Raw genomic sequence first — 13,951 nt, 5'->3', positions numbered from 1 at the left:
GAAACAAAATCGAGAGCTGTATCTGCATTTATGTCGAGAGAAACAAAGTATTGTACATACACCGTACACCACTTCATTTGTAATTGTGTTTAGCATTCTTTCTGTGACTAGTACCTTGACTTTTTTCAATCGGCTAAATCGTTAATTTCGCAATCTGTAAGGATTCCGTCGATACACCTCGTACGCTAATAAGTAAATTAACAAATAGCGTGTCGCGTAAGTAATGATAGGAACAATTATCTTTTCTGCACTGGTAAACTGTAGTTACTTAAAATTGTGACCCAAGAAAGGATAAAAAAATATTGTAAGAACAGTTCCGTATGGTGCCTGATTAGCAGTTCGTAAAGAATACAATTTAAAAGTTTGACAAAAATCTCATTACCTTAGTCAAAATGAGAACGGAAATGAAAATGCGCCGCTTACTGGCAACATTTTCATTTCTATATAAAATTATGCGTTGTGGGTAAACTAAAAACGAATGCGTCGTGTAAATTGTAAATGAAAAATGATTAAAAATTTTAAAATTAGGATTCAAAACGAGGGCGCAAACATATCCAAACTATATCTTTGCAGCAGTTTCGATGTCATCCTAAATTTCAAATGCGCAAGAAATGTCCTTGCACGACATCTGTGACAAATTTCACACCTTTTTCCGAGCAAATCAATCGATTTGTTCGATATATTTTATTTTGTTTTCTGCCCAAAGATCGGTTTTAACTGGTCGTGGCCAAACTTCTCTCGGTCCTCGATAAATTGGCAAACGAAAATAACAAAGTCTAACTCCCGTACCGTGCGAACCACCTTATAAAAGTAATTTAAAAAAAGCTATCCTGCAAATCTTTTTGTTAAGTTTGGGGCGTGTAATTTCCTGAGAATTACAAATTTTTGAGTAAAATGTCGACAAAGAAGTTTTGCGATATTTGAAAATATTAAAACGTTCGTTTAAATATAAACGGGTATATCCTTCTTGTCACGTTAACCCCAAAAATACAGCTTGTTTTTTGTAAAGAACATATAATATGTAATAATAAATTAAATGATTTGCATGAGAAGTGAACACTATGCATCGATCAATTTTATATATACATATATGTATATATAAAATAATATATACATGCATTTATATATATATATGTAGCTTTTAAACGCAGATAAAGAGCAATCTTTGAATATGCATGCACGCAGTGCCAAGTTCATACTCGTCTAGGAATTCCACGACTCCCGACAGACTTAATAAGTGGACTCGACGGGCACGACGGTGTGAAACGTGAATAAAATTAGTATTTCCGTAGCGAGAGTGGATGGCTCGCACGGCATTTCGTGTTCGTGCCGTTTTCTGGACCCCCTACTCTTACCGTTTACCCATTCTTGCACGCTCCCGAGTCTTGCGGACGAGTCGGCGGAGGTCCAAACAGACTTCGGACGTGCATAGTTACGTGAAATTAACGTTCGGATACTAGCGAGCGTCCCGTCGAGCCGTCCGTCCGTTACTTCCGCGACGATTTAAAAAACGGATTCTGCCGAGCGTGACAGATGTATGGGATGCGAGGGACTTCTTGCCAATCGTTTCTTGGGAAGCAAAGGTAATTGTGACAGAATTGTTAGTAATTTACTAAATTCTGGTCTATCCGATGATTTGAAAGCCCAACACATCATCAGGATTTCCTTTAAAGAGAAAAAAACAATAACAACGATATTGCTACAGATGACTACAAACATTACTTTCTAAGGATTAATAGCGATAGAAAAACTTTTGTTGGATCGGCATTATAGTTTAATCTATTTGCATGTGCAAAATGCACACTCGAATTATTTTTTAAACTGACTTTAGCACATTTGCTTGTAGAATCTCCACGAAATTTTATAATTACTTAATTCTGTCATTTAATTTCAATACATTGTATTTCTAACGCTTTAATCTACGTGCTAAATACAAACTATGAAAAATTGGCTTAGAATTACCTTAACGTCACGTGAAGCTTGTATGTTTGCTAAAGACTGTTTCACTCCTTTTCCCACTTGCCAAATAATGGCCTCCGAAGGAAGTCCTTGAAATGGCCATTCTCCGCACAGAAGTTCGTACCAGACCGTCCTGAAAAATAAACCAAAACATTAACTTTTCCGAGGTAAGTTTCGGGTGCGACGGACTATTATTTAAAATTTACGAGTCTTTTGGTAGCATTAGTAATAAACTTTAATTATTTGACGGTGGCTTAAAAATAATTTAAATGTACGAATCTGACCAGTTTGTATATTTGTACGCTGACGTGTGTAAGAAGCATTACTAATAATAAGCACATTATGAATTAATTGTAACAGATTAAACATTTGTTAAAATTGAGACGTTTAAATTATAGAATCTTATAGATTTTAAAGTGGCATTATAAATATTCGACTGCGAGCTCACCCGAAAGCGTAGACGTCCGAAGCCGTAGAGAATGGGAGGTCGTCACCTTCCTGTTGGTTTCCTGCCCTCAGACTGTGAATTACTTCGGGCGCCAGATAACATAACCAGCCTTTGGGAATGGTCAACCATTCTCCCTTCCTGTAAATCACAGAAAAAATTTATTGTCAATGTTTTAAGATAAACAATCTTTAATTTTGTAGTAGTCCACATTACTTAAATATTAACACTAAGATTGGATTCAATTTTAAAGGATTTTTACTTATCTTATTATACATATTTAAAATATATCATATTACTTAACTTACCTATTTTACTGTTAAGTAATACAGGTAAGTTAACATAAGTTATATACTTATATACTGCATACTAGCAACCCTCTTCAGAATAACGTTATAAAAGAAAAGCGGCACTTAGTACCAGTATTAATTTTATCAATTTAAACTATTTTATTAAATTTATCACAAGGTGGCCTCTAGTCTAATTATTTTATATCTAATTATTAAACTGGTCTTAAGGTAGCCTGGCAAAGCCAGTGGAGTGCGTCAATTGGTGTGATTTATATTATGTAAAATGAGATGTAAATACCTGTTTCCGTGGCATAACTTTGTGACTGAAAACAGACCGAAATCCGTTATGACGACCTTGCCGTTTTCGTAAAAAATGTTTCTTGTCTTTAAATCTTTGTGAACGATCTCTCTGGCGTGAAGATATCCCATCCCCTGAAATAGAAATAAGTAAAAGATATTCAAAATTGTTCATATTATGAGCAAAGCACTGAGAAGAAACAAACAATAATAAATATTACATTAAGATTATTTGTAAAAAAAATGGCTTTATAAGTAATATAAGCACAGAATTTAAACATTATTGTAAAAAACTTAAAAGTTGTGCATTTTATTCAAATAAAGCAAATAAAATTAGATGTTTTAATTCAGAACGCATTTTATCTACAGACAAATTTGATAGATCTTCAATTAATTGAAATATATTAACAAGTATATTAAAAACAATGTAACACATGTATGACATGTCCTTATTTTATTCTTTGCAACCATTCTTGAACCTACAATATTTCATCTTCAAGTGTTACATGAATTACAGAACTGAAACTCCAAATCAAAGGAGTTTAAAAAAAACGATTTGAAACATTTACTGTAGAAATTCTAAATCAGAAGGAGCTGGCCACATTCCTCTCTTCCCAACATCTTACCCTCGTGCCTTAAGTGAAAAATAAGTTAAATGATCATCTTTTCACCTGTTTCTACCAGTTGTGTTATTTTTTGGGTCTGGTCAAGGTTATTATACGTAAGACTAATTAGTTTCTTCTGCACTTGCCCTTCTTTTTCAGGTACTATCATTTACCAGTTGGAAGAGGAAAAGAAGTCATGGATGTATCAAAGAGAAAATTACAGGAATTCTATTACTGTGGGACTGACAGAAAAAGAATGTTAAACTGAAAGTTTGTTATAAATGTTTGTGCAATTGAAAGATTTTGTTGTGGTAAGGTCAGTAAAAATCTAAAATTTTGTTATTACAAGGGTTGTTATAATCTACTGTATAACTTAATTCTTCTTTTGAGTTTTATTCATAATCTGATGTGATGATGATCTTAGTAATAAAAAGTGTACTTCTTACTTTTTGAATTGTTTGAATAACTTTTTAAAAAAGCAACCATAATATGTAATTACAAGACTGATTGTTTTACATTTTGAAATGTTTTATTTTTTGTAATTATAAAAAATGATTGAAAAGTAACAAACAACTGCAAATTATACATAATCTTGTAAAGTTTAATGTAAGTAAACTATACACCAATGGTTCTCAATGTTTCTCACATCATAGATCACTAAAACCCTCACACCATGATAGACTGTAGAGCCCTACGGGTCAGCAGTCACACCAGTTGAGAAATGTGACTGCACAGGACTAAACAAAATAACACATAGAACAAAAATCTGATTTTCTGCATTAACACCTTGTTTTGTCTCCCAGACAATTTGACCACTTGTCATAATATAGTGCCAATTTTTGTGTCCTGTAGGTACATAGAATGCAGGACATTGAAATCAAAATTACTCTTCCACAGTTGCATGTACTTCATTACTTTAAAATATGAAACTGCTAGAATGCCTAAATGACACCAAAACACGAGACAATCCTTGCAGCCTTGATTTCAACTTTCAAAGTGGAAGAGAGGATGGAAGAGATAAAGACAGTGTTTCTCACTGCTACTCTGTGAAAAAATTCCACTGGTCTGCAGAAAAATATTTGACTGTACTGAGGCACAGTTCATTACAAGTGATATTTATATAGTTACTTATTTAAGCACCTAAAAGGGGTTTTTTGGACTAATAAGCAATGTTATATCCTTCAAATCCGACTTTCACCAAAGTTCAAGAATTATTTTAGATGAGTTAAACAAGATAGTTGTTGTAGTTGATTACAAACTGTTAATGTGGTCTCATAGATGGCACCCATTGTATAAAAAATTTTACATAAAATATTACTGGAGAGGATCTGCAAAAACATTCAATCCAACATGCATATAAATTAAATATCTGAAAATTAAAATTGTTTCTGAGTAATTTTTGAACTCCCAGTGAAAATCAAATATGAAAGAAATAACAATTTGTTTATTAGTCCAAAAAACCCCTTTTAGGTGGTTAAATAAGACTGAAAAGTACAACTGATTACATCTGGCTAATATTGCTGATTTTAGCTTATTACTATACATTTAAATACAGTAGAACATTGATTATCCGAAATAATGCGGGACTGGGGTTGTTCAGATAACTGATTTTTTGGCTAACTGATCATTTACGAAAAATATATTAAACACAAAATTGTACTGTATATATTTTGAATCACATTTACAAATTCATACCTTACATATCTTAGATAAAATAGTACATTAATTAAAGTAGGCCTACAGTTTAGGTTGGCAGGGAGAGAAAGCAGTAGCAGAAATTTGAATTTGCCGACTGAAACACTTTCAGTTAACTGATGTTTCGGTTGATCGGTACTCAGATAATCGATGCTCTACTGTAGTAATCTAGAATTATTTCTCATACCTTCTTACATACAGTAACTCAGATAATCATAATAAATAAAATAATTCATAGATTCATATAATAACTGATCCACATAAAATTATCGATAATTTTACCAGTCCATCATGATAAAATTTAGAAACACTGGATGAAGATGCTTGTGATAGAGATGGAAGACCACAGCTTTCCATCTTTTCTCCATCAAGAGGCTTGTTTCTCTCTTGTAAAAATCTCCAACACCATTTTTACAACATTCTGGCAATTTGTGACACACACACTCCACACCTTAACTGGCTGCTCTAGCATTTTTGGCTCGGATATGCCTTTTGCCTAAAAAGTTGAGATAACGCTGCTGAGTTTCTCTCAAAATCATATCTCTAGGCACGTTGTCATTTTCGGAGCCATTACTCTAGGTCCACAACACACAGATCCAATAGAAACCAGTCAACTAATATATCACATTCAAATATATATTTTTTTCTAAATCACAATTAAATACATTCATAATAATCCACTCTCAAATATTNTTACGAAACTACTAAAACATGTTACGCAATATATTTTATGATTTCCATTTGTTAAAAATCATCGAACGTTGACTTCTAGAGAAAATTACCACGTCTCTCGCCAACTCGTTAAAACGTTTTGTTTTAGATTCTATCATATTTGATACGTTTCCATAGGAATTTTTATTTCGGCCTTTTTCCTACGTGAGGTACTACTAGGAGGGCATTTCTTTATGTTTGTCCTCATTTTGCCAAACTATGAAATTAATCGTATAACGAGAGAAAAATCCTCATATATTTTAATCGGCGCGTATGGAGTTCCTTCGACGGATTTGAATTCGTGTCCTAAAAGTGCTAGATAGAGTCTCGATCGATCAACCGGTTGTCATATTTGCGTAAATTACAGAGTTCGCTATCTGTAAAAGGTATAAAGCTTTATTTTAAAATATCAGTTAATGAATTTCGCAAGCGTATAAAACACGGTTTCGGTTTATCTCGACTCACTCTAATCAGAAAATTCCTCTTTGCAAAGAAAAATCCCGCCACGGATATTCCAAAAGGTCTTCCTCCAAATCTCTTCATAAAACCAGAAATCTGGAAAAAAAATATTTTTATATGTAAGTGAGCAAATTGCTGATTTAGGAACATTAACTTCTTAAAAGCAAATACTTTAAATCTGTATTCCACTGTCAGCTGCGAAGAAAAAAACTTCCCTATAGAAATGAAATTATCGTACACTTGAAAAGATATTATATTACACGGAAAATGTTTGCTGTTGCTTAATGACATTACAGATATAATACGTGAAATTTAATAAATAAAAATGATACTTACGATAGAAGTAAATGACGATAGTGCCCGAGACGTTGCTAAAGTTAATACCGTTAATACGAAGGCGAAGACAGCGACGATAAAACGAAGAAGAATATCGATGTGAAAAAAGAATACAGCGTACAAAAGAAAGCGGACTTCGTAGACAAAATTAACATAAATCAGAGGGAAAAAGAACTTGCATTTTTCGTTGATGTCTTCAAACATTTCCCAGACTTCCAGAAGTTTTTCCATCAGATCTTGCAAGAAACCCTCGGTTGCGTTATTGGAAAATTGCAGTTGCGTAGAAATTTTCTTCAATTTTTTAACCAATATTAGTAACAATCAGGCGAAGGATAGAAGCACGCGCATCATACCCGACGTAACATAAATATATTCGATTTGATAAGTAACGGTGCAGAAGACAGACTCCATAATTACCTCGTAGTAGAGTACCGCTAAAGCGACGTATGATGTTAATATAAACACGATTATTTCGACGTAGAGCGAATAATTTCCAAAGATCAGAAAGTTTTCGTTGCGAGGAACATCCTCAGCGATTAACGTCGTGAATAGTAAAAGCGCTTCCAGCCACAAAATAAGCTCTACCGCGTGTGTATAAAATGTAAATAAAGCGTCTATACCACGAGTTCTCGCTCTTCGACAAGGACAAGCTTCTATAAAGCTAAGTCCGAAAACTTCCATGGCAGAAAACAGAGGTTGAAGCTTTCTAAAGATACGTCAATTTAATACACCTAAGTACTCAATGAAAATTAAACGTAGTTAAAAACAAAAAATCGTATCTAAAATTATATGGTAGAAGCCGTTCTTCCGGTTAAGCCTTAATCCTCTCCCTCTCTCTTTCCCCCCGCGGGGAAATTTCGAAAAATCCCTTTTTAGTGCGCGTTTTCGTGACGTACCCTAACTGCGTACCAAATTTCATCTCTCTAGGTCCAGCGGTTTGCTCTGGGCGATGATGAATCAGTCATTCAGTCAGTCGGGACAAAAGAAAATAAACGGTTCTGTGTAAGAACGCGAACATCTCTGTCTTTTATCCATTAACGCATTTTTAGTTTTCCATTAAAGAACGTTAATTGAGTCTATAAGTATATGTATGTACAGTATGTATATATANAAGTTTGGGGCGTGTAATTTCCTGAGAATTACAAATTTTTGAGTAAAATGTCGACAAAGAAGTTTTGCGATATTTGAAAATATTAAAACGTTCGTTTAAATATAAACGGGTATATCCTTCTTGTCACGTTAACCCCAAAAATACAGCTTGTTTTTTGTAAAGAACATATAATATGTAATAATAAATTAAATGATTTGCATGAGAAGTGAACACTATGCATCGATCAATTTTATATATACATATATGTATATATAAAATAATATATACATGCATTTATATATATATATGTAGCTTTTAAACGCAGATAAAGAGCAATCTTTGAATATGCATGCACGCAGTGCCAAGTTCATACTCGTCTAGGAATTCCACGACTCCCGACAGACTTAATAAGTGGACTCGACGGGCACGACGGTGTGAAACGTGAATAAAATTAGTATTTCCGTAGCGAGAGTGGATGGCTCGCACGGCATTTCGTGTTCGTGCCGTTTTCTGGACCCCCTACTCTTACCGTTTACCCATTCTTGCACGCTCCCGAGTCTTGCGGACGAGTCGGCGGAGGTCCAAACAGACTTCGGACGTGCATAGTTACGTGAAATTAACGTTCGGATACTAGCGAGCGTCCCGTCGAGCCGTCCGTCCGTTACTTCCGCGACGATTTAAAAAACGGATTCTGCCGAGCGTGACAGATGTATGGGATGCGAGGGACTTCTTGCCAATCGTTTCTTGGGAAGCAAAGGTAATTGTGACAGAATTGTTAGTAATTTACTAAATTCTGGTCTATCCGATGATTTGAAAGCCCAACACATCATCAGGATTTCCTTTAAAGAGAAAAAAACAATAACAACGATATTGCTACAGATGACTACAAACATTACTTTCTAAGGATTAATAGCGATAGAAAAACTTTTGTTGGATCGGCATTATAGTTTAATCTATTTGCATGTGCAAAATGCACACTCGAATTATTTTTTAAACTGACTTTAGCACATTTGCTTGTAGAATCTCCACGAAATTTTATAATTACTTAATTCTGTCATTTAATTTCAATACATTGTATTTCTAACGCTTTAATCTACGTGCTAAATACAAACTATGAAAAATTGGCTTAGAATTACCTTAACGTCACGTGAAGCTTGTATGTTTGCTAAAGACTGTTTCACTCCTTTTCCCACTTGCCAAATAATGGCCTCCGAAGGAAGTCCTTGAAATGGCCATTCTCCGCACAGAAGTTCGTACCAGACCGTCCTGAAAAATAAACCAAAACATTAACTTTTCCGAGGTAAGTTTCGGGTGCGACGGACTATTATTTAAAATTTACGAGTCTTTTGGTAGCATTAGTAATAAACTTTAATTATTTGACGGTGGCTTAAAAATAATTTAAATGTACGAATCTGACCAGTTTGTATATTTGTACGCTGACGTGTGTAAGAAGCATTACTAATAATAAGCACATTATGAATTAATTGTAACAGATTAAACATTTGTTAAAATTGAGACGTTTAAATTATAGAATCTTATAGATTTTAAAGTGGCATTATAAATATTCGACTGCGAGCTCACCCGAAAGCGTAGACGTCCGAAGCCGTAGAGAATGGGAGGTCGTCACCTTCCTGTTGGTTTCCTGCCCTCAGACTGTGAATTACTTCGGGCGCCAGATAACATAACCAGCCTTTGGGAATGGTCAACCATTCTCCCTTCCTGTAAATCACAGAAAAAATTTATTGTCAATGTTTTAAGATAAACAATCTTTAATTTTGTAGTAGTCCACATTACTTAAATATTAACACTAAGATTGGATTCAATTTTAAAGGATTTTTACTTATCTTATTATACATATTTAAAATATATCATATTACTTAACTTACCTATTTTACTGTTAAGTAATACAGGTAAGTTAACATAAGTTATATACTTATATACTGCATACTAGCAACCCTCTTCAGAATAACGTTATAAAAGAAAAGCGGCACTTAGTACCAGTATTAATTTTATCAATTTAAACTATTTTATTAAATTTATCACAAGGTGGCCTCTAGTCTAATTATTTTATATCTAATTATTAAACTGGTCTTAAGGTAGCCTGGCAAAGCCAGTGGAGTGCGTCAATTGGTGTGATTTATATTATGTAAAATGAGATGTAAATACCTGTTTCCGTGGCATAACTTTGTGACTGAAAACAGACCGAAATCCGTTATGACGACCTTGCCGTTTTCATAAAAAATGTTTCTTGTCTTTAAATCTTTGTGAACGATCTCTCTGGCGTGAAGATATCCCATCCCCTGAAATAGAAATAAGTAAAAGATATTCAAAATTGTTCATATTATGAGCAAAGCACTGAGAAGAAACAAACAATAATAAATATTACATTAAGATTATTTGTAAAAAAAATGGCTTTATAAGTAATATAAGCACAGAATTTAAACATTATTGTAAAAAACTTAAAAGTTGTGCATTTTATTCAAATAAAGCAAATAAAATTAGATGTTTTAATTCAGAACGCATTTTATCTACAGACAAATTTGATAGATCTTCAATTAATTGAAATATATTAACAAGTATATTAAAAACAATGTAACACATGTATGACATGTCCTTATTTTATTCTTTGCAACCATTCTTGAACCTACAATATTTCATCTTCAAGTGTTACATGAATTACAGAACTGAAACTCCAAATCAAAGGAGTTTAAAAAAAACGATTTGAAACATTTACTGTAGAAATTCTAAATCAGAAGGAGCTGGCCACATTCCTCTCTTCCCAACATCTTACCCTCGTGCCTTAAGTGAAAAATAAGTTAAATGATCATCTTTTCACCTGTTTCTACCAGTTGTGTTATTTTTTGGGTCTGGTCAAGGTTATTATACGTAAGACTAATTAGTTTCTTCTGCACTTGCCCTTCTTTTTCAGGTACTATCATTTACCAGTTGGAAGAGGAAAAGAAGTCATGGATGTATCAAAGAGAAAATTACAGGAATTCTATTACTGTGGGACTGACAGAAAAAGAATGTTAAACTGAAAGTTTGTTATAAATGTTTGTGCAATTGAAAGATTTTGTTGTGGTAAGGTCAGTAAAAATCTAAAATTTTGTTATTACAAGGGTTGTTATAATCTACTGTATAACTTAATTCTTCTTTTGAGTTTTATTCATAATCTGATGTGATGATGATCTTAGTAATAAAAAGTGTACTTCTTACTTTTTGAATTGTTTGAATAACTTTTTAAAAAAGCAACCATAATATGTAATTACAAGACTGATTGTTTTACATTTTGAAATGTTTTATTTTTTGTAATTATAAAAAATGATTGAAAAGTAACAAACAACTGCAAATTATACATAATCTTGTAAAGTTTAATGTAAGTAAACTATACACCAATGGTTCTCAATGTTTCTCACATCATAGATCACTAAAACCCTCACACCATGATAGACTGTAGAGCCCTACGGGTCAGCAGTCACACCAGTTGAGAAATGTGACTGCACAGGACTAAACAAAATAACACATAGAACAAAAATCTGATTTTCTGCATTAACACCTTGTTTTGTCTCCCAGACAATTTGACCACTTGTCATAATATAGTGCCAATTTTTGTGTCCTGTAGGTACATAGAATGCAGGACATTGAAATCAAAATTACTCTTCCACAGTTGCATGTACTTCATTACTTTAAAATATGAAACTGCTAGAATGCCTAAATGACACCAAAACACGAGACAATCCTTGCAGCCTTGATTTCAACTTTCAAAGTGGAAGAGAGGATGGAAGAGATAAAGACAGTGTTTCTCACTGCTACTCTGTGAAAAAATTCCACTGGTCTGCAGAAAAATATTTGACTGTACTGAGGCACAGTTCATTACAAGTGATATTTATATAGTTACTTATTTAAGCACCTAAAAGGGGTTTTTTGGACTAATAAGCAATGTTATATCCTTCAAATCCGACTTTCACCAAAGTTCAAGAATTATTTTAGATGAGTTAAACAAGATAGTTGTTGTAGTTGATTACAAACTGTTAATGTGGTCTCATAGATGGCACCCATTGTATAAAAAATTTTACATAAAATATTACTGGAGAGGATCTGCAAAAACATTCAATCCAACATGCATATAAATTAAATATCTGAAAATTAAAATTGTTTCTGAGTAATTTTTGAACTCCCAGTGAAAATCAAATATGAAAGAAATAACAATTTGTTTATTAGTCCAAAAAACCCCTTTTAGGTGGTTAAATAAGACTGAAAAGTACAACTGATTACATCTGGCTAATATTGCTGATTTTAGCTTATTACTATACATTTAAATACAGTAGAACATTGATTATCCGAAATAATGCGGGACTGGGGTTGTTCAGATAACTGATTTTTTGGCTAACTGATCATTTACGAAAAATATATTAAACACAAAATTGTACTGTATATATTTTGAATCACATTTACAAATTCATACCTTACATATCTTAGATAAAATAGTACATTAATTAAAGTAGGCCTACAGTTTAGGTTGGCAGGGAGAGAAAGCAGTAGCAGAAATTTGAATTTGCCGACTGAAACACTTTCAGTTAACTGATGTTTCGGTTGATCGGTACTCAGATAATCGATGCTCTACTGTAGTAATCTAGAATTATTTCTCATACCTTCTTACATACAGTAACTCAGATAATCATAATAAATAAAATAATTCATAGATTCATATAATAACTGATCCACATAAAATTATCGATAATTTTACCAGTCCATCATGATAAAATTTAGAAACACTGGATGAAGATGCTTGTGATAGAGATGGAAGACCACAGCTTTCCATCTTTTCTCCATCAAGAGGCTTGTTTCTCTCTTGTAAAAATCTCCAACACCATTTTTACAACATTCTGGCAATTTGTGACACACACACACTCCACACCTTAACTGGCTGCTCTAGCATTTTTGGCTCGGATATGCCTTTTGCCTAAAAAGTTGAGATAACGCTGCTGAGTTTCTCTCAAAATCATATCTCTAGGCACGTTGTCATTTTCGGAGCCATTACTCTAGGTCCACAACACACAGATCCAATAGAAACCAGTCAACTAATATATCACATTCAAATATATATTTTTTTCTAAATCACAATTAAATACATTCATAATAATCCACTCTCAAATATTCTAAATCATGTAATAAATTTATTACTCTACACTAATTTCAAAATTATATTTTTAAAAAATTAAATTAAATACCTGTGATATTTGTTGTGCAATAGAAACTGTTTTGTTAAGACTGAGTTTGTCTTTCAAAAGGTGAATTTGTGTATAAAGTGTGTTGCCTTTACATAGACTAAAAAATAAAATTATCAAACAATTAAATTTCATTAATAAAATACATATATTTTACAATATAAATTTCATTATTTAAAAATCCAAATTAAATATTAATTTAATAAAATAGAAATACATATCACAGACAAATGTACAAATTAAGTACAAATATAAAATCTTAGATAGTAAAATCTCAAAAATAAATTAATAGAAATCAATTATGATAAAATCTAACAGTTTAATTCTGTCAATTACAGTATAATCTCATTTTAACAGATCACTAGGGCCGCCAAAAATAATCTGTTTTTCTGAGAATCTGTTATATGACAAACAATGAACTTCCCACTCCTCCAGGTAAATATCCATTATTTAATCAATTTTACAAGCTCTATAACTGCTTTTCTTTTCTGCTAGACTTGTTACATCATCATTCAGAAACAGGACAATCTTTAGAAAATCAAACCTGTAAAATACCAGTAAAATAATAATTGTCATCCGTATTTTATCAATTGTCACAATTTCTGTGCTTCTCAAAACCATGTAAGTTATAAATTTTTACAAATTTTGTAACAGTGCAAAAATTTTATATTAACTTGTATGCATTATTTCCTAAACAGTTACACCACAAAAGATTGAAAAGGGACTCAAAGTCTGAAATGTATAATCTAGGAAATAAAAATGTGATTTTCTAAAGATTGTCCTGTTTCTAATCGATAATGTAATAAGTCTAGCAGAAAAGAAAAGCTGTCATAGAG

At 32.7% G+C, this 13,951-nt stretch overlaps 1 protein-coding gene across 3 annotated transcripts in view; it reads right to left on the bottom strand.

Moving 5' to 3' along the window:
- Positions 1 to 127: 127 nt before the first annotated feature.
- LOC111617974 (kinase suppressor of Ras 1-like) overlaps positions 128 to 13,951 on the bottom strand; it is a 100,545-nt gene continuing 86,721 nt past the window's right edge. For 2 of the 3 annotated variants that reach the window (XM_023359384.1, XM_023359382.1), the window contains 5 exons: positions 13,119 to 13,215; positions 2,993 to 3,126; positions 2,408 to 2,545; positions 1,963 to 2,092; positions 128 to 1,665 (listed from right to left, as the gene is read on the bottom strand). In XM_023359384.1, coding sequence (XP_023215152.1) covers positions 1,504 to 1,665; positions 1,963 to 2,092; positions 2,408 to 2,545; positions 2,993 to 3,126; positions 13,119 to 13,215 — 661 coding nt within the window. In that variant the 3' untranslated portion in view covers positions 128 to 1,503. Of the gene's footprint in view, positions 1,666 to 1,962; positions 2,093 to 2,407; positions 2,546 to 2,992; positions 3,127 to 7,929; positions 8,727 to 9,023; positions 9,154 to 9,468; positions 9,607 to 10,053; positions 10,188 to 13,118; positions 13,216 to 13,951 lie in introns of those variants that run through there. The other variant, XM_023359383.1, reaches the window with a different exon arrangement.

The sequence above is a fragment of the Centruroides sculpturatus genome, unplaced genomic scaffold, assembly GCF_000671375.1.
Source record: "Centruroides sculpturatus isolate CEXI.00-Female unplaced genomic scaffold, Cexi_2.0 scaffold218, whole genome shotgun sequence".
Classification (NCBI taxonomy): domain Eukaryota; kingdom Metazoa; phylum Arthropoda; class Arachnida; order Scorpiones; family Buthidae; genus Centruroides; species Centruroides sculpturatus.
This window is presented reverse-complemented; position numbering and strand designations above follow the sequence as displayed.